Source organism: Acanthochromis polyacanthus, chromosome 14 (genome assembly GCF_021347895.1).
Source record: "Acanthochromis polyacanthus isolate Apoly-LR-REF ecotype Palm Island chromosome 14, KAUST_Apoly_ChrSc, whole genome shotgun sequence".
In the NCBI taxonomy this organism is placed as follows: Eukaryota; Metazoa; Chordata; class Actinopteri; family Pomacentridae; genus Acanthochromis; species Acanthochromis polyacanthus.
Window position 1 is genome coordinate 40092458 of NC_067126.1, and position 19187 is coordinate 40111644.

A 19187-nucleotide genomic window follows, 5' to 3' on the forward strand; every position below is an offset into this window, starting at 1 on the left:
TGACAACTTCAGAGGTCGTTAAAAGAAACATTTCACATCAGATAGCATTAGAACCACATTACAAAAGGATGTTTTCATGAAAAAAGCAGCAACTGCAGTGAAGTGAAGAAAAGTGAAGAGAATGTTTTTCGTTGAAAGAAAGCGCCACAAAAAAGCAATCTTATCCTTCAAAGAGCAGCAAGATGGAAAGAAGTGCTGTAATTTCCCCTTTCTGCCACAGGGCGGAGCTCTTGTACTGGAGTGCTGTTTGAGGGGAGGTGTTACCAATTCTTCAAAGAGCCAAAGCGTTTTGAGGAGGCTGAGGTATTTCCACATTTATCTTCCACTATTCCAGGGATTCATGACTGAGTCTTTTTAGGTTTATTTATTGAAACTGCGCCACTGTGCTTCTGGTTCTCCTGCAGTTCTTTTGTCAGAGTCAGTTCATGGGTGGCCACCTGGCCTCCATCACAAGCCCACGAATCCACAGAGATGTGATGGACTTGATGCTGACGACTATCGGAACCCGGACACGCGCCTGGGTTGGAGGACTCCGCTTTTTAGATGTAAGTATCTGTAGTTCAGAACACAAAATTAAACTTTAATCACATCTCCAGGCTGCTTCATGTGATTGTTGAGTTGTATCTGACAATAATTTCAATAAATACCTCCTCCATGTCATGACTTCTGTCTTTACCTGTCAGACTGGGCGCTTTGTCTGGTTGGATGGATCCCTCTGGGACTATTCTGATTGGCTGGTCGGGGAGCCCAATCACACAGCCAATAAGGAGGAATGTCTGGAAGTGCTTGGTATGAGACCGTCTAAATCCCTGATAAGTTCTTTCAGATGAACTTTTCCTGTCTTTTGTGTTTGTATTTTAAGCAAAGAAGTAATTGTCAGATTGTGAAACTGTCACACTCTTTTTAGATGTAACGTCATTTAATCCCAGTTCATTGAAAGTTAGTGTGCGACTTTAAATTTAAAATTAAATCTGTGTGTAAACAACACTTTTCACTTTTTTGTTGTAAGAAACAACACATGCAACATTTATAGCCTCTGATTTAGCTTTTACTTATTATTTCTACTAATTGCACCAAAAAGACAACAGATTTCAGCAGCATGGAGGATTAAATTTGTTCTTTTTTCAGTTTTCACTGGTTGGTATCAAGGAGGTTTGGTCTTTTTTATGACATAATAGTTACACTTCTGAATTTGTACTTCCATACTTCAAGAACAGTTTGTACCTCGGCATATTTATTGAAGTGAATCAGTGATAAATTGCCCTCATGCATTAATTATACATCAATTACAGCCTAATTTTCTGCATGGTAGGATCAAGAAAACTAGACATTGTAAAAATAGAATGCTGTCAGTATTTTAGAAACCCACAAAATTTCACAAATTTAAATTTTCAGGGAAGCTCATTTTTTAATAAGTGGACTGAAAATGTTATTTAGATTTACATGTTTCCTTAGCTTGCATTGAATCGGTTCTAGATTGAAAAACAAAACCAGAAATTTCTTTCTAAGTTCAGCTTTTCTTGTTATCGTACTATAAATATGCAAATTTTATTAGTGTCATGTTAATTCAACTGAAGATTTATTGTCTATTCAAATACCTTTCCTCAATATGATATCAGGTCTTTTGACTTGAAATGATTAGCTAAGGTGTTAGCATAGCATAGCATAGTATAGCATAACATAGCATAGTATAGCATAGCATAGTATAGCATAACATAGCATAGTATAGCATAGCATAGTATAGCATAGCATAGTATAGCATAACATAGCATAGCATAGCATAGCATAGTATAGCATAAGAAACGATCATTTTAATTGCTGGACACCCGTTTTCATGCTTTACATTTTTCAGGTCAGCTTATTTCTATGCTTAAATTGTGTATTCTTCCCAAAACGTTTTTCAAAAATAGTATAAACAGCTGCAACTTTAATTTCTTAAGGTCGGATGAAGACAACATAAATAAATAAATAAATAGTGATCGTATCCAGTGTTTTTTAAATGTTGTCAACTTTAGCTAGCTCCACTGGTTTTACATTTTCAAAACTCAGACGACTTTGCACTAATTATCTAATCTGTCTTCAGCTCAGCGGGTGAACTTATGTTGGAGCTTGAAAACAGCTACATGATAAATAAACAGTGATGCTATTATAAATAAGATGATTTGTGTATTTACACAGATAGACAGATTCAAGCTGAGCTGAAGCCTCACTGATTTGTTTTTTACCACATTTAATTATGGAACACGTCTGACCTGCTGTTTGTCTGTTTTCAGCCAATGGAAAGTTTAATGACTTCACATGCTGGGAACCTCAACCCTTCTTCTGCTCCTGCCCTTGTGACTGAATACAACAGGAGCTCTTTTTCAACCTGTTTCCTCGTCTGATCGGATGCACAGATCGTTGCGTTTTACTTTTCTTACAATAAATCATTTATTTGAAAGAAAATGACAACGCAGTCGGATAAATGCCTCAGAAACCTATTTTCTCAGTCAGCAGATTTGTCATTTTCTACTCAAGTCAAGACACTTTTGTTTTATTTGATAGATTTTTTAAGATTGGTGCTTTATGTTTTCTGTGAAGTGGGTGGGACTAATCTGGGAAATGATGATGTCACAATCTCCTGCTCCAATCAGGATTTAGCAACATTTGAAAGCGATGGCAGCTGCCATGTGGTTTGGTTGTTTTCAGAGCTCATGTTCAGTCTGAAGCAGATTTTATGAATAATGCAGAAAGATATATTTGTTTATCTTTAATGTTGCTTATTTACTGTAGTTGTGAATGTTGATGTTATTTAGAGACGCTGAAATGCACATTTCTAGGGCTTTTAGAAAAGTTAAACAAAATGAATGAAATAATGCGCATTCATAAAATATATATGTTGTCCTTTGTTTTTGATAACGAGCTTATAAACTGTAAATAAAGAGAACATTGTGTTTTATTCTTGGACTTGTTTGTCGTTGTTACCATCAGACTTTAAGTGTAACTGCAATATTCCAGCAGCTGGGGCAATAAAGGAAATATTCCTCTTATGAAACTACAGTAATTTTACATAATTACAATATATTTTCTAATCTTAATTTCACATGTGATTAGGAGCATTTCTTTGGCTTTTTAATGTTTATTGATCTGCAAACAAACCTACTGTTACACATTTCACAAAAAAGAAGTAGACAGAAAATGTCATAGCAACATCTAAATATGGGGACAGTGAAGAGCCTTTAAGTGTTCAGAAGATCAAAAGATTTGAAATTAACACATCAAATACAAAAAATAGTTGATTTTTGAAAATGTTTTTACTTTTTTAAAAATGCAGTGCAGCTGAAGAAGACAACTTCTGAGTACAATCAAAGTATATTTCTCACATACAAACACACTTAAAAATGTAATTTCAATAAATTAAGACTAATTTTAGTCGATTAAAATTATTTTTTATAGAAGCAGTCTGAACTGGAGGCCTAGTAACTCACTTATTTCTAGATGAGGTAACAAAGTGCATATACTTAAAGGGAAACTTCGGGTTTTTTTCAACCTGGGGTCTGTTTTCATGTAATTTCATACATGTGAGTGACGGAGAAATGAATTTTTGACATAGCTCCAGTATTTAGCCAGGCAGGCAGCTTAGCAGCTCAGCTAGCAGCTCAGCTAGCAAAAAGTATGGGGCAACTTGCCCCCCCTGCATCAAAGTCCGCCCTAACGTGCTTTTTTCCACACTGACCGGCTCAGATAGTCTCAATGAGTGTCCCACAACATGCTAGAGATGAGAAGTGAACGAAAACCTCCACATTACCTGGCGATCGCTCTTTGTTGTGGTCTGTATCCAAATCTCAGGAGGCTAGAAACCAAATCTCATTCCGAAATCGCACGATAGCTTGCGAGCTATCACGAAATCGCTAAATAATAAAGTGCAGTTAGGTCCATAAATATTTGGACAGAGACAAAGTGTTTTTGTTTTTTTTAAATTTTGGTTCTGTACAGTTCCACAATGAATTTAAAATGAAACAATTCAGGTGTGGTTGAAGTTCAGACTTTCAGCTTTAATTCAGTTGGTTGAACAAAAAGATTGCATAAAAATGTGAGGAACTAAAGCATTTTGTAAACACTATCCCTCCACAGAGGCTCAGAAGTTATTGGACACATTAAATAACTGAAAATAAAATGTTCTTTTCTAACACTTGGTTGAAAACCGTTTGCTGGCAGCGACTGCCTGGACGTCACCAGACGCTGGTTTCCTCCTCTTTAATGCTCTGTCAGGCCTTTACTGCAGCGGTTTTCAGTTGCTCTTTGTTTGTGGACTTTTCTTTCTGACATTTAGTCTTTAACAGGTGAAATGAGATCAGGTGACTGACTTGGCCATGCAACAATATTCCATGTATTTGCTTGAATAAAGTCCTGGGTAGCTTTGGCAGTACGTTTCAGGTCGTTGTCCATCTGTACTATGAAACGTGGCAGAATCAGTTTGGCTGCATTTGAGCCGACAGTTTGTCTCTGAACACCTCACAATTCATCCGGCTGGTTCTGTTCTGAGTCACATGATCAGTAAACACCAGAGACCATCACACCGCCTCCACCATGCTTTACAGATGATGTGGTACACTTTGGATCATCAGCTGTCCCATATGTTTTTCTTGCTATCATTCTAGTAGAGGTTTATCTTGATTTCATTTGTCCAAAGAATGTTCTTCCAGAACTGTGCTGGCTTTTTTAGATGTTTGTTTTTAGTAAAGTCCAGTCTATCCTTTCTATTCTTGAGGCTTCTGAGTGTCTTGCACCGTGCAGTGAACTCTCTGGATTTACTCTCTTTATGGTGGACTTGAACATGACACACCTACCTTCTGGAGAGTGTTTTTAGCTTGGCTGGCTGTTGTGAAGGGGTTTCTCTTCACCATGGAAATGATTCTGTGATCATCCACCGCTGTTGTCTTCTGTGGCTGTCCAGGTCTTTCTGCGATGCTGACTTCACCGGGGCTTTCTTTCTTTCTTTGTTTCTCAGGATGAAGTCAACTGTAGATTTTTCCACTCCAGATATTTTAGCAGTTTCACAGATGTTTTTTTCTGTTTTCGCAGCTTAAGGATGGCTTGTTTCACCTGCATGGAGACCTCCTTTGACCGTATGTTGTCTTCACTGCAAAATCTCCCAAATACAAGCAGCACACCTCAGATCAACTCCAGACCTTTTATATGTTTAATTGGTGATGCCATAACGAAGGAACTGTCCACACCTGCCTATGGCATGGCCTTTGAGTCAAGTGTCCAATTCCTTTTGGTCCCTTTTAAGATAGGGTGGCACATGTTAAGAAGCTGAAACTCCTAAAACCTTTATCTAATTTGAATGTAGATCCCCTCAAATGGAAGCTGAGAGTCTGCACTTTATGTCCATATCCATTATATAACTATAACTAGAAAATGTTTCACTAAACAGATAAAAAAACAAAAACAAACCTGTGTCAGTGTCCAAATATATACGGACCATACTCTAAATTATCATTGCAGTTGTTCAATAAAGGTTGATGATACATTTAGAAAGTAGAAAATAAAAAAATCAACACACACTCATGAAATCTCTAACTTGCCAGCATGCATGACAACATGATAACGTTCAGTTTCACGTTTCACAAACTGATGGCTGGTTCATGAGGGTTGTAACGTGGTGCTGTTCAGCTGGACTGTTTTATACTTCAGCACAGCTCCATCCTCACTGATAATAATCTTGTATAATAAACTACAGTTCAGCAGCATCTGCTCAGATTTTGTGTTTATTTGATATTTGGGACCCAAAGCTAAATTATGTCAAATATTTTGCCTGAATGTTTAGAATGGTTGTACTTTCACCCTTAAAAAACTTTACTGGTTCAGTGCATCCAAAAACTCCCACAGCCATGAAACTCAATGAAGACGCAGACAAAATCATTTCCAGCAGATCCAAATTATTGAACGGATTGAATGGATATTCTTCCAACTACATTTCCACAATTATTATAAAACTGAATCAATCCGGCTTCAAAACAGTTTCAGCAAACACAATGCGTTAAAACCTTTGTGAAAGCGGGTTTCGTGCAGCACAGGTGTGCTTCCAGCATCTTTCCTCTCCCTTCCAGCTCCCCTATCATGGCTCGCTGTGGAGCTTTTCCTGAAGTGTTTACCAGGAAACAGGTCATTACTCTGTGGAGACCAGGCCTCCATCCAACACCCATACATGGCCTCCTCAGCTCACTGAACCCCTGCAGTCCAGGCATTCTGGCTCATTTTGCAGGATCAGGCGAGAGTCGCTCCGCCCGAGAGAGCAATCTGTTCTGGTGCCCAAAGTCTCAGAAGGCAATAGAAGCCGTTGACACTCAGATTTCAGATATCATCTTCAGCATCTGCTGGCTGGAAACACGTCTGATTGCGCTGCTCTATCATCGCAGCATCTAGACGTGCTGAATACCAATCCTCAGCTAGCCTTAAAAATGGCAGCAGCTTAGCGCCCATTAAGTGCTGTATTCCCACACGGGGCTGCTGTAAGCTGCACACATGCTGCCGGCTGTGAGCCTCATTCATTTTCCACTGGCCTAAACAACATTCTCCTGACCTTTGGACACGGAGGTGAGGATTACCAACGCTAAGGTGATGAGTGGCAGCTCTTTATCCTCTGTTTAATGTGCTGACTGTCCCACCCATCCATCCATCCACCCCCACCCCCCCCACTCACCGTTATCAATGTTCAGATGATGCAGTCTAACATCGTGTGCACATGTGAGCCCTGTAGATTCTCCATTGTTCCCCCACCAGGAAAAGTGACTTTTGCTGGAATTAAGAGATCACAGCTGAATGTGCATCTCCAGTCTATTGCTGGAGAGATGCCCTCTGTAGCTCAGCAGCACATTGTGCAGCTACAGAGCAGAATCATATTTTTAGAGTCGTACTTCATCAGATCTGGTAGTCAGCATCACGAAGCGTGTCTATACATCAAATCTGATCAGTAGTGATTAATAAATGAAAGGGAGCAGGGTGGATTCCTGGTGTTGGGATCATAGAGCTCGGCTGTGATGGAAATCCTCTGATAGCTTCACTGATTATTGCTGTTGCTGTTTGGATGAGAGTGACTCACTGTTGCTGCTCACCATCTGTCAGTTCAAGTCATTTTCTAACTTCATGCAGCACAACCATCTGTTTGCTGTGTGTGTGTGTGTGTGTGTGTGTGTGTGTGTGTGTGTGTGTGTGTGTGTGTGTGTGTGTGTGTGTTCTTGTACTTGCTACATTGTGAGGACCATTTTCTGCATTTAACTATCAAAGTGAGGACATTTTTACAAAGTGAGGACATTCTGGCCGGTCCTCACTTTGAAACAGCCATGTTGGAGGGTGAAGACTTGTTTTTCGAGAACAGGTATGAATTGAGGTTTGGTTAGGGTTAGGGTAAGGATTAAGTTTAGGCCATCAGTTGTGATGGTTAAGGTTAGGGTAAGGCTCTAGGAAATGCATTACGCCTATGGATGTCCTCACTAAGATAGAAGTACAAACATGTGTGTGTGTGTGTGTGTGTGTGTGTGTGTGTGTGTGTGTGTGTGTGTGTGTGTGTGTGTGTGTGTGTGTGTGGTTGGTCGTAAACGGTGCAGTTTCCAGGCTGGACTCTGGTGCTGCCATGAAAACAGACTGAACAATGTTTACACCACGGCCTGTTATAAATACATACCGCCACTAATCTGTGTTCTCTGTGACAGCGCCGCACCAACAAGGAACACAATTATCCGTCCTGTTTCCAGTTCTTAAGCACACTTTAACCTTCCTGTTCTCCTCATTTATGGGAACTAAAAATATTGTTTCCTCTTCTGAAAAAAATCCAAAATTTCTACAAAAAAAGTCCCAAAATTTCTGAAAATTTGCAAAACTTTCAGGAAGAAAATTCCAATAATTCCTTAAAAATTTCCCATAAAAGTTTTATTTTAAAAAATCCCCCAAATTTGACATGAAAATTCTTGTAAATATTTTCAAAAAATGAGTAAAAGTCTCCCAAAAGAATCCTAAAAATATCTAAAGTGATTCCATATATATCAGTAAAACTTCTAATATTTTCTTTAAGAACATTCAGATAAAAATCAAACAAAATCCAGTGAAATTCAGGCAGGCAGGCAGACAGACGCCGATCGTCACATACTTCCATCGCCTACCATTGTGGAATAATTACCACTGGTCTTCTTGTAGATGCCAGGTGGCTCACACATCTGTAACACCTCGTGCACATCTGCTCAGATCCCTCTTAGGATCAACATAAATATGTAAATTAGTCCCAGCGTGAACAGATTGGGTTTTTAATTGTTTGCACATCCCTGTGGCTCTACCTGGAACCCTGTTTCCAGCCAGATGTTTGGCTCAGTAAGGATGAGACAACAGAACAATAAAAAGCTGATCACCATAAACCTTATATCCACAATAGTGTGTCTAATTTAGAGAATGTGTAGCAGGAGCTGGCTGGTCAGGATCAGGAGCCTAATTCTCTGTCAGACGTTATAAATGTGTGTGCCTGCTTCTGTCTCTCACTGAGGGGAGTGTCACAGATGCTGCTGCTGCTATAAACACAGCAGAGACAAGAGGACAACAAGAAAAGCAGCAGAGGACACAACTTCAGCAGGTACGTGTCACATCCTGGATTTAACCCTCCTGTAGGTCACATTGACCCGTTTTAGAGTTTGAAAATTTGGAGAAAAAAACACTATTTTCACAGTGAAACCTCTGATGTTCACATTTTCAACATTTTTAGGAAATTTCTTTAACATTTTTTGGTGGAAAAAAAAAAGAAATGTAAAAAAATGTTTCTTAAGAACATTCATGAAAAAAACAACCAAAATCAGTGAATTTCTCTGGATTTTGGTTGATTTTTACGTTAATGTTCTTAAAGAAAACATCAGAAGTTTTACTGATATATATGGAATCACTTTAGATATTTTTAGGATTATTTTTGAAGATTTTTACTCATTTTTTGAAAATATTTACAAGAATTTTCTTGCCAAATTTGTTTGTTTTTTGTAAAATGCATTTTTAAATGAAATTTTTCAGGAAATATTTAAATTTTCTTCCTGAAGGTTTTGTAAATTTTCAGAAATTTGGTGAGTTTTTTTGCTGATTTAAAAAAAATTCAGACAAGGGAACAATGTTTTTGGTGCTTGTAAATGAGGACAACAGGAGGCTTAAACACTGTGTCTGTTCCAGTAAATGAGGACAATTTAAGTAGAATATTTGCTTTCACAAACGTAACACACCAATAGTTATTTCCAAAGTGCATCTGTCATGTTTGCAGTTAAATCCATCTAAATGTGATTTGTATCTGAGGTGAAATGGAGCCCGACGTGCCCTCTGAGTCGCTGCCAGCCGCCTGCTTTAACCTCCTGCTTTAACCTCCTGCTTTAACCTCCTGCTTTAACCTCCTGCTTTAACCGCCTGCTTTAACCTCCTGCTTTAACCGCCTGCTTTAACCTCCTGCTTTAACCTCCTGCTTTAACCTCCTGCTTTAACCTCCTGCTTTAACCTCCTGCTTTAACCTCCTGCTTTAACCTCCTGCTTTAACCTCCTGCTTTAACCTCCTGCTTTAACCTCCTGCTTTAACCTCCTGCTTTAACCTCCTGCTTTAACCTCCTGCTTTAACCTCCTGCTTTAACCTCCTGCTTTAACCTCCTGCTTTAACCTCCTGCTTTAACCTCCTGCTTTAACCTCCTGCTTTAACCTCCTGCTTTAACCTCCTGCTTTAACCTCCTGCTTTAACCGCCTGCTTTAACCTCCTGCTTTAACCTCCTGCTTTAACCTCCTGCTTTAACCTCCTGCTTTAACCTCCTGCTTTAACCTCCTGCTTTAACCTCCTGCTTTAACCTCCTGCTTTAACCTCCTGCTTTAACCAGCTGTGATTCCAGCTCCACACTGGAGTCCAGGAGCAGCCAAAGAGACTAGTGCACTAAATCTGGTCCACTCTGACTTTTACTGAGCTTAAAGTAATCCACAAACACACAAATCATTTAACAAGCACACAATAGAATATCAGAACAACTAAACAGACACAACTGACATGCCGAACAGGACACAAAGGGGAAATTACTGCAGCTTTAATCACGTGAGACGATGATTATTTTAACAAACATTATACCTGTAGAATTTTAACAATGGAATAGTTTTTATGTACATTTTGCAGTTTGATGGGTTTTCTCATAATATTTTAAGAGCTAAAAGGTTTTAAAAGTGACAATGCAGACAGCAAAGCAGGAAATAGAAAAGCACATACCTCCAAGTTCAAATGTTATTTGAAGGTGCTTTCCACCAATTTTAAAGAGAACAGAAACTTTGTGACATAAACTGCAGGTGTGATGTCAGAAAGAAGTTGTTACCTCGACTCATACAAACAACCAGCCACTGTCTTCCATATTTCCTTATTTCTTTTAAAGAAATGCATCACTAAGCTGCTGAAGAACGTCTGTCTGTGAGTCAGTAACGGTTCTCGTGCCACAACAATACTTAGGGCTCATGGAGAGATCGTCTTCAGTCGTCCAGCCTGTCCGACAGAAACATCCTGGAAAAACAAAGGAGGTGGATGAGAAGAAGGAAGGGAAGCTGCAGGTGGAGCAGGAAGCCACAGATGAAGGTCAGATGAAGGTTCTATCTGCCGTCCTCTGCTTAGTCTAGTTTTTGGATGTCAGAGGAGCGTGAACTTCCAGATTAATAACTTTCAGTGCTGCTTTATTCTAACCTGTGCAGCATTAGCAGATCAGAAAGTGATGGCCGGTGAAGCTCAGGACAGGAGGAACATCTGGGAGCCGAGTGTTTACTACGCACTGGGAAAGGAGACTTTTTATTTTGCTGGTCACGACATCAGCATCCGCGAGTCCCTGGACACATACGGCGCTCTGATCTGGCCCGGGGTAGGCTCTGTCATCAGCACAGCATCTCTGCCTTCACTGGCTTTAAACGTGACTGTGAGAATTTTGTTTTGTAGGCCATAGCTTTGTGCCAGTTCTTGGAGAACAACCAGCAACAGGTGAGCCTGACGGACAAAGCAGTGCTTGAGATTGGAGCTGGAACCGGTCTGCTCTCTATAGTGGCCAGTCTGCTGGGTGAGTGGGGGGGGGGGGTTCTCATTTTACATCATATGTCTGAAACTTTGCCCACAAGAGTCTTTACAATGAAATAAAATAATACAGGAAAGAAATAGATTACAGGATTATCCGGATGGCAATGATACAGAAATCTTTAACCAATCCATGGATCCAGACTATCAGCTGCATCACTGACAGAATCTGATCAGGTGGTCCTTGGATCATTTCTGACCTTCTCTGGAAATTTCATCCAAATCTGTTGGTCTGTTTTAGAGGAATGTTGCAGACAGACAGACAGACAGACAGACAGACAGACAGACAGGAGGACAGACAGACAGACAGACAGACAGGAGGACAGACAGACAGACAGACAGGAGGACAGACAGACAGACAGACAGACAGGAGGACAGACAGACAGACAGACAGACAGACAGACAGACAGACAGACAGGAGGACAGAGACAGACAGACAGACAGACAGACAGACAGACAGGAGGACAGACAGACAGACAGACAGGAGGACAGACAGACAGACAGACAGACAGACAGGAGGACAGACAGACAGACAGACAGACAGACAGGAGGACAGACAGACAGACAGACAGACAGACAGACAGACAGGAGGACAGACAGACAGGAGGACAGACAGACAGGAGGACAGACAGACAGGAGGACAGACAGACAGACAGACAGACAGACAGACAGGAGGACAGACAGACAGACAGACAGACAGACAGACAGACAGGAGGACAGACAGACAGACAGACAGACAGACAGACAGACAGGAGGACAGACAGACAGACAGGAGGACAGACAGACAGACAGACAGGAGGACAGACAGACAGACAGACAGGAGGACAGACAGACAGACAGACAGACAGACAGACAGACAGGAGGACAGACAGACAGACAGACAGACAGGAGGACAGACAGACAGACAGACAGACATTCACAGATTGTCACATAACTCCACCGTTTCTTGAAGGAGTAATTACTTATAGATATAATTAATAAGCAAATGATGAAGACACGTATTACGCTTTGCTTCTTACTGCTTTGTTGTCTTTGAATGTGGAACTAAAGGAAAACTAATAAAACGGGTCAGTCAAGTCAGACATTGCTGCAGAAGTTTCAGAATTTGTTCAGATTTCGTATTTATTTGTTATTTGACTAAGTTTTGTCAAATATTTTGCCTGCATACCTACAATAGTTCATTTCTACCCTTAAAAACTTGACTGGGTTCAATATATTTTAAACTGTAACTCCTGCAGCCATGGAAGTTAACGAAGACGCAGACAAAATGATTTACACCAGATCCAGATTAATAAATGTCTAAAGCAGAGTCAAAATGGAAAAAATCTAAGTTTTTATGCTATTGGGCCGATAAATACCCGATATGTGTAAATATAAAAATGGATATACTCATATTTCTCACTGAAAACAGTCAAAAGGCTTTTCAGTATTTATTTTCTGCAGATAGTTGATTTTTGAATCAGATTAAATGAGTAAACTATAAGTAAACCAAATCTGAAGCAATGAAGCAGCAGCACTATCTGAAATGACAGACTGACTCCCTTATTTGCATAAATATGGACAGAATATTTCACAGCTGTCTCCCATATTTTCTATGAAATTTACATTTTAGCTTACAGGACAAACACTGGGAATCTGTGTTTGGGGGTGTGAATATCCACCCACACCACATTTCTGCATCCCAAACAGGCTCCTCCATTAATCACAGTGCAAACAAAGGGTTAATTTATTCCCCATGAAATTAAATGTTTTTATACAAAGAAAACTCAGTGCAAGCTACAGTCATTTCTTTTTCTTTTCTATTCATCCTTCTGTCTCTATCGATAGACATCTTAAAGAAAACCTTTTAAAGTTACAGCAATTCATTCTCAAGCGTTTGAACTTTAACACTGACCTGAATGTCTTCTCTGTCCTTAAATATGCAGCGAGTCTCTGTGAAACTATTCTGTGTCTGGAAGGAGATCAAGGTCCCAGAGCTGCTGTTAGTGATTCAGACAGAACATCCAAACCATCAGGAGGCTGAATCATTTTCCATGCAGCTGTAACCACACATGTAAAGGCTCAGCTTTCCCCGTCTCTGTCTGTTGGCTTTCTCCTGTAACCAGGTGCTTGGGTGACGGCTACCGACCTGCCGGACATCTTGTCTAATCTGACCTTCAACCTCCTGCGGAACACCAGGGGTCGGTCCCTCTACAGCCCTCAGGTGACCTCCCTCTGCTGGGGTCAGGACCTGCAGCGAGACTTCCCCTACCCGTCCTTCCACTACGACTACGTTCTGGCAGCCGACGTGGTCTATCACCACGACTGCCTGCAGGAACTGCTGCAAACCATGCGTCACTTCTGCCGACCAGGAAGCCGAACGACTCTGCTGTGGGCCAACAAGATGCGCTTCCAGTCAGACCTGAGGTTCGCAGAGAGCTTTGAGAGCAGCTTCAACACCACGCTGCTCACTGAGCTGCCCCAGCAGGAGGTGAGGATCTACAAGGCCACAGCCAAGTGAGACGGCAGCTTCCTGAGATGTGAAAGAATTTCAGGTTCACTTTTGAGGAAAACAGGAAATTACATTTTTCCATTTGCTGATTGAAGTCACGCAGGGAAAAGTGTGGTTCTGCTCTGTGCTGCACAACATTCCTGGACAGTGTCACAACCATTACTAAGGAAAAAACAAGTTCCTCACTCCAGTTTCCATTGAATAAGCTATTTTATTTGCCAGTACTTTTCAGACATTTGATATTTCTGAATGTATTCAGCTTTTGTTCACCGATTTGTTGTTCAGAATAAATAATAGAGCTGTAAACGTCTCTCCTATGCTCATATTTGTCTGGTAACATCTAGACAACATTCATCAGAGGTGCTCTTCTCTTTCTATACGTAAAAAGAATCAGCTGTGAAATAAAACCTGAAGAGAATATTTTCCACAAGCTTCAAACTTTGCATTTCTGATGTCTTCGTTTGGTAATCCAACAGCTTCAGAGAGTAAGACTAAGAAAAATAAAACATTTTCCATTAATGGCATACACTCTATATGAGCATGATGCAGTAGAGGAGATAAACATGTTCAACATGTGACTGTCCCTTAGCACCAAAGATAGCAGAACTAAACCCCTGCTGGCTTCTAACGTTACGTTTCAAATCTATAAGCATTACAGTAACTCTGCTCAAGCACACACACAAATTCAACATGTTGACAGAGAGGGAGGAGGAGGAGATGAAGAGGAAGAGGCTGAAGAACCAAAGAGGATTAATGTAAAGAATTAAAATTGTCATCACCTAAATCTATGCTTAAGTCCATTCCTGGCTGAAAGTCCACCCCCATTATTCCACCTGGCTGTTTCCAGTGTCCACAAATAAAAGTCTGCAATCAGAAAGTCCAGAGGAGACTTTGTCTGGACTATGTGAGTCTTCATGCCGCATGTTTTAAAGAAATATCAGTCTGTACACTGCATGGTTCGTATGTTTTCAGTGTGTCTGAGTGGCTCTACGATAAGCAGCACGTCGAAGACTTTGGCTGCTCTAGTATGGACTCCCTGCGCAGGTCGTTGGGGATGCTGCCTTCAGGGCCCCAAACGTTGAGCTCTCCATAGATACCCATGTCAATCATCTCCTCCTGCCAAGGGATGGGGATGTTGCCTGAGGCAAATTCATCAAAAAAGGTCTTATCCTGCTCCTCCAGGGTCACCCCCTTCACCGAGGAGAAAGCTCCGACGTCATCCAGACTTTTAGCGTACACCACTTTAGGGTCGGGGACAAAAGGAGGCGGCAGAATACCTGCAGAGGCCACAAATGAGGATCAAAAGTCTCACAAAACGGTAGACGGATTTAAACTGCTTCCAGAATCTGAACGATTTTAAATGAGTAAAGAAAGCAGACGATACCTGCGTTGAGCTTCCTCCAGTTAATGTCGTTGAAGAATGGGTGTGCTCTGATTTCATCGCAGCAGTCGTTTTTAAAACCCATCCTCTGGTCCACCTCTTTGGCCAGCAGCCCGTCGCACAAGGACTTTGCATGCTCGCTGAAGTTGTCTGGATAGGTGACCGTCAGAGTCAGCATACGCTCCTTCATCTCCTCACGTTCAACCTGCACCGAACACCAACAATCTGTCACCACCTCATCCGTTTCATGAAGTCTGCTTCTTTCTGCTTAAAGTCACAGACAGGCACAAACCAACCTTCTCCCCCCTGTTTCTGAAAGGATTCTTAGCAGCAATGAACTCAAACAAAGTCACCCCCAAGGTGAAGTAGTCCACTGAGGTGTCGTACTTCTCTCCTTTCAGCATCTCTGGTGCCATGTACCCTGCAAGAAAATGAGGGAAAAACCAGCAATAACTGAGCATGAAAACTGTGAAATTACAACTCTAAATATAAGCTGCTCATCAATTTCCCAGAAAACACAGATGAGACCCACCTGGTGTCCCAGCGTAGCCTTTGGTCAGAGTTTTTCCTTCTTTTAGCTCCACGGCGAGACCCAAGTCAGATATGCGCACGTTTCCTGTGTGGATGAAAAAAAAAGTGTCAGTCAGGGATTAGTTACACACAGACACTGTGAAATTCACCTAAAGATGATTACCGTCATTATCGAGCAGCACGTTTTCTGGTTTGAGATCTCGATAGATGATTCTTTTCTGGTGGAGATGCTCCAAACCCTGGATGATCTGGGCGATGTAGAAGCAGGCTCTGGGCTCATCGAAGCCGGGGTTGTTCTCATCCACCAGGTAGATGTGGTACCTTCAGGGAACAGCAACAGATTATGAAGGTGCAGGAGCTGCACACAGCTGTGATATCACATGCTGTGTGCAGCTCACCAACATGCTGCTTTTAGATGAGCTAAACATGCTCATCAGCTGTCTCTGTGCTGGAGTTTTGACAAAGTGCTAATTTTCTGAGGGGATTTTCAAGAAGTAAAGAAATCCAGCTTCAAACTTATTTTTAAAGACAGACTGAAAAAGGCTACCGTATCATAACAAACGACACTGTGCTCAAAGTGAATGTCTAGTCTCGTATATTAGGAATAACAGCATCTGAACACACACCTTCTCCCAAAAGTGACCGATAAACTGCTTCTAGCAGACATCTGGAGCTGGCCCTATGTGTCCGTCAGCAGCAACATGAGCAAATTATTACCAATAGTCCATCCCACTGTGGTTAACGTCTGGGTGATTATTAAATGAATTTCCAGCTGACCTGAGGGAAAACTACAACATTCCTGTCAGATCATCGTTCCAGTGGACTGGACCCCTCATGTTGGCAGCGAATATTAAAAGCTTATTACAGAAAAGAAGTTTGTCTGCTAAAGCAAAGGCCTGGCAGTGAGAGGTGAGGAACGTGTTCCACAACCGATCCTCAGTGAGCTGAACGTTCAGACTGCTGCTATGAGGTGTTCAGAATGTGACGTTACTTGAGGTCTCCTCCGTTCATGATGGTCATGACGAGACAAAGCTCTTCCTTTGTCTGGAAGGCGTACGCCAACGACACAATGAAGCGACTGTGGACCTTCTCCAGGATTCTCTTCTCCACCATGGCCCCCTGCAGGAGAAAATGAGAAAGGCAAGGCTGAAAAATGAGTCACATTTCAAAAGAAATAAAAAAGGAGGAAGTTTGGTGGATCGGGCAGCAGCAGAGTGTTCTGTACATTTCTGTGTCATTTGATGAAGAGGTTCATTTCCAAGGATAACCTCAGACAAGTCAAGGGCAAAATGCAACTGTGCCAAGGAGTTCTCTTCAGAAGAGCTTTTCAATAAAGCTCCCAGTAATCACTCTATCCCTGTCTCAGTGTTTAATACTGCAGGCTAAAGCCAAACAGACAGAGGCAGGGACAAAGATGATTAGCACCGCTGCAGACTGCTCAGGACCAACACTACAGCCGTGCAAAATGCCTTCATTATTCACACCACTGTGTGCTGAAAGTCATTTTTAAGAGTGCTGAGATTGCTCTGAATCATTCCTGCTTTAACGTGGGGCGACATAAAGTGAAGCTTTCAGAAGAACGCGTCTCAGAGAGTCTCACATTTCACATCCACAGACTGATGCTACACACATGCACACCACATTAATAAACACCTGACAGTGATGATTCCCTGCAGCATGTGAGGTTTCAGTAGCTCTAGCTTCACCGTGCCCATCATCAGAGGGATGTGATGTCAATATTTGTGCATTTTTGCTTAAGTGAAGTCCGTCTACATTGCTGTGATGCTGCTTTTACTTAGCAAACTTCTACCACTGACAGATTTCCTGTGATGTGGGCTCCGTTCTGTTCAAACGACTCCATCTCCCTGCAGAATGACATTAACTTTCACGTTTGTTTTTTATATTTTTATTTATTCTTATGTAAATATGTACTTACAGTGAGGGACTGGATCTATGAGAGCACCTCTGTACAGCTGGATGGTGAACAGTAAAGGACAATATTTCTAAACTAACCTGTTTTTTTGTTGCTTATGAATGAACACACTGAATAGATGTAGGTGAAAACGCCTGCATGTCTGTATTATGTTCATTAATGCTTCTGCTAAATAACTCGTTAATGCAATAATTTGTTGACTTGTCTGAAAACCCAGTAAACAAAAATAAGAACTTCTACCACTGACTCATGCTGAACACCAACAGCATCTCATCCAGAGATCGTCTTACCGCGTTGCCTTTCCTCTTCTTCAGCCTCTTCTTGTTGAGTTTCTTACAGGCGTACAGTTTTCCCGTGGCTTTCATCTGACAGGCAGACACCTCCCCAAACCCACCTTTCCCCAGAACACGGAAGTCCAGGAACCAGTCTGCATCCATGGGCTGCATCTCCAGCCACTTCCACTGCAGGAACCTCTTCAGGTACATGCTCTCCAGGTAGAAGTTGTAGGGAGCCTCCCGCAGAAAGTCCAGCGTGGAGGCCAAAGCTGCAGCAAACAGCTCGTCCCCTACGGCCTCCAGACCTTCCTTCACATTGGCTATGATGTCCTCAGACAGGTAGGGGCAGTGGTGTTTGGCAGAGGGGTCCATGTAGCGCTGAACAATCTTTGAGGCTTTTTTCGCCCTCTCAGAGTCCTCCGCCATGTCATAGGCCTCGATGTCTTTCCACAAACGGCAAGCCCCGTGGTACTCATTATTTGCATCCAGGAATTCCCTAAAGAGGCGCTTGCCGATCGGCTGTTCTACGCAGACGGAGTCAAAGGCCAAGTCCAGGGTGTCCCCCAGGCCTTCACACACGGTGATGTGGGGCAGTTTGAGGCGAGCGTGGTACTTCTTATCCCGAGCTGCTGCCAGATTAGAGCCATCGATGCTTCCACGGGCGTTGATGTAGGCAGAGTTGGCGACCACAGTGGTCAGTCCTCCGATGTCCATGCTGAGGGCAGGTGGCTGTTAGGCAACGCAAGAGGAAGACATGGCAAAGAGAAGAACGGCAGCAGAGGACAGATATCACTAATTAACGTGCAGGGATGAGGAGGAAGAGAAGGCAAGAGTGAGAGAACAGGAGACAGATCACAGAGGAGTGAGAGGAGAGAAATGGGAGCTGGACTAGATCCCAGCTGTAACACCCTCATTCACACTCACAGGGACGCGCACACACACCTGAGTCAACACCTTTTGGTAATCCATTAACACCCCAATGCCCCAGACAAAGTGTGCGAGCAGCTGCTGGAACAGAACGACACCAGCAGCATATGCAGGAACGTCAGTCAGTCAACACTTTATACAGACTCTGATCAGCCTGCTGTTAAAGATTCAAGAAGAAAGCAGGTTTTCTCTGAACAGGGACACCAAGTGGTAGTGTCTACAGTTACACAATAAATGCATTAACAGAGTAAATGGAAGCAGAAGGTATTAAAGGGGAGCTTCAAATTGTCCACATGTACACAGTCATCCTAAAAACTCTTCATACCTCGTGGAAAACAGCATTATTTCTTTTTAAAAGTTACGTTCTTGGCCTGTTTGGCTTTATTTGATAGGTCAGTCCAGAGGCAGACAGACCTGTAGCAAAAAGCCGTGGGCAGGAATCAAACCGGGGCTGCTGTAGGGATCTATAGCTCTGGTTCATGGGCTACCTGCCCAACCAGAAAACAACCAAATGTGTTCAGCGCTGTCCTCAAGTTCTTTCAATGGAATAAATACCTTTTATTCCA

The 19187-nt window shown here is 42.0% G+C and overlaps 2 protein-coding genes and 1 long non-coding RNA gene across 4 annotated transcripts; 2 read left to right on the forward strand and 1 right to left on the reverse strand.

Annotated features, from left to right (window-relative positions):
- The first annotated feature begins 209 nt into the window (after window positions 1–209).
- Window positions 210–2938, forward strand: LOC110956970 (uncharacterized). Of its 2 annotated transcripts, XR_002596063.2 has the most exons (4): window positions 210–303; window positions 405–545; window positions 684–789; window positions 2274–2938. It is a non-coding gene; the product is annotated as an uncharacterized LOC110956970 (long non-coding RNA). The 2 variants fall into 2 exon arrangements; XR_002596062.2 differs by lacking the exon at window positions 210–303 and having other exon boundaries at window positions 310–545.
- A 5473-nt stretch (window positions 2939–8411) lies between these two features.
- Window positions 8412–13658, forward strand: mettl21cb (methyltransferase 21C, AARS1 lysine b). Its single transcript, XM_022202721.2, has 5 exons — window positions 8412–8605; window positions 10478–10600; window positions 10714–10877; window positions 10952–11069; window positions 13189–13658. The coding sequence occupies exons 2-5, from the start codon at window positions 10483–10485 to the stop codon at window positions 13581–13583; spliced, it is 795 nt and encodes a 264-aa protein (XP_022058413.2). The 5' UTR covers window positions 8412–8605; window positions 10478–10482; the 3' UTR covers window positions 13584–13658.
- A 107-nt stretch (window positions 13659–13765) lies between these two features.
- Window positions 13766–18423, reverse strand: LOC110956946 (rhodopsin kinase GRK1-like). Its single transcript, XM_022202720.2, has 7 exons — window positions 17710–18423; window positions 16478–16605; window positions 15650–15807; window positions 15488–15571; window positions 15252–15376; window positions 14959–15160; window positions 13766–14851 (listed from the first exon to the last, which is right to left on the reverse strand). The coding sequence occupies exons 1-7, from the start codon at window positions 18406–18408 to the stop codon at window positions 14562–14564; spliced, it is 1686 nt and encodes a 561-aa protein (XP_022058412.1). The 5' UTR covers window positions 18409–18423; the 3' UTR covers window positions 13766–14561.
- Window positions 18424–19187: the final 764 nt, after the last annotated feature.

Bases quoted from the DNA above. Each gene is read 5' to 3' on its own strand.
- mettl21cb (XM_022202721.2), top strand. From the start codon at position 10,483: ATGGAGAGATCGTCTTCAGTCGTCCAGCCTGTCCGACAGAAACATCCT. The intron at 10,601-10,713 runs GTCAGATGAAGG...TAACCTGTGCAG, and splicing joins GCAGGAAGCCACAGATGAAG to CATTAGCAGATCAGAAAGTG. The intron at 11,070-13,188 runs GTGAGTGGGGGG...TCCTGTAACCAG, and splicing joins TATAGTGGCCAGTCTGCTGG to GTGCTTGGGTGACGGCTACC.
- LOC110956946 (XM_022202720.2), bottom strand. From the start codon at position 18,408: ATGGACATCGGAGGACTGACCACTGTGGTCGCCAACTCTGCCTACATC. The intron at 15,572-15,649 runs GTAATCATCTTT...TCATCCACACAG, and splicing joins CGTGCTGCTCGATAATGACG to GAAACGTGCGCATATCTGAC. The intron at 14,852-14,958 runs GTATCGTCTGCT...TGGCCTCTGCAG, and splicing joins CTGGAGGAAGCTCAACGCAG to GTATTCTGCCGCCTCCTTTT.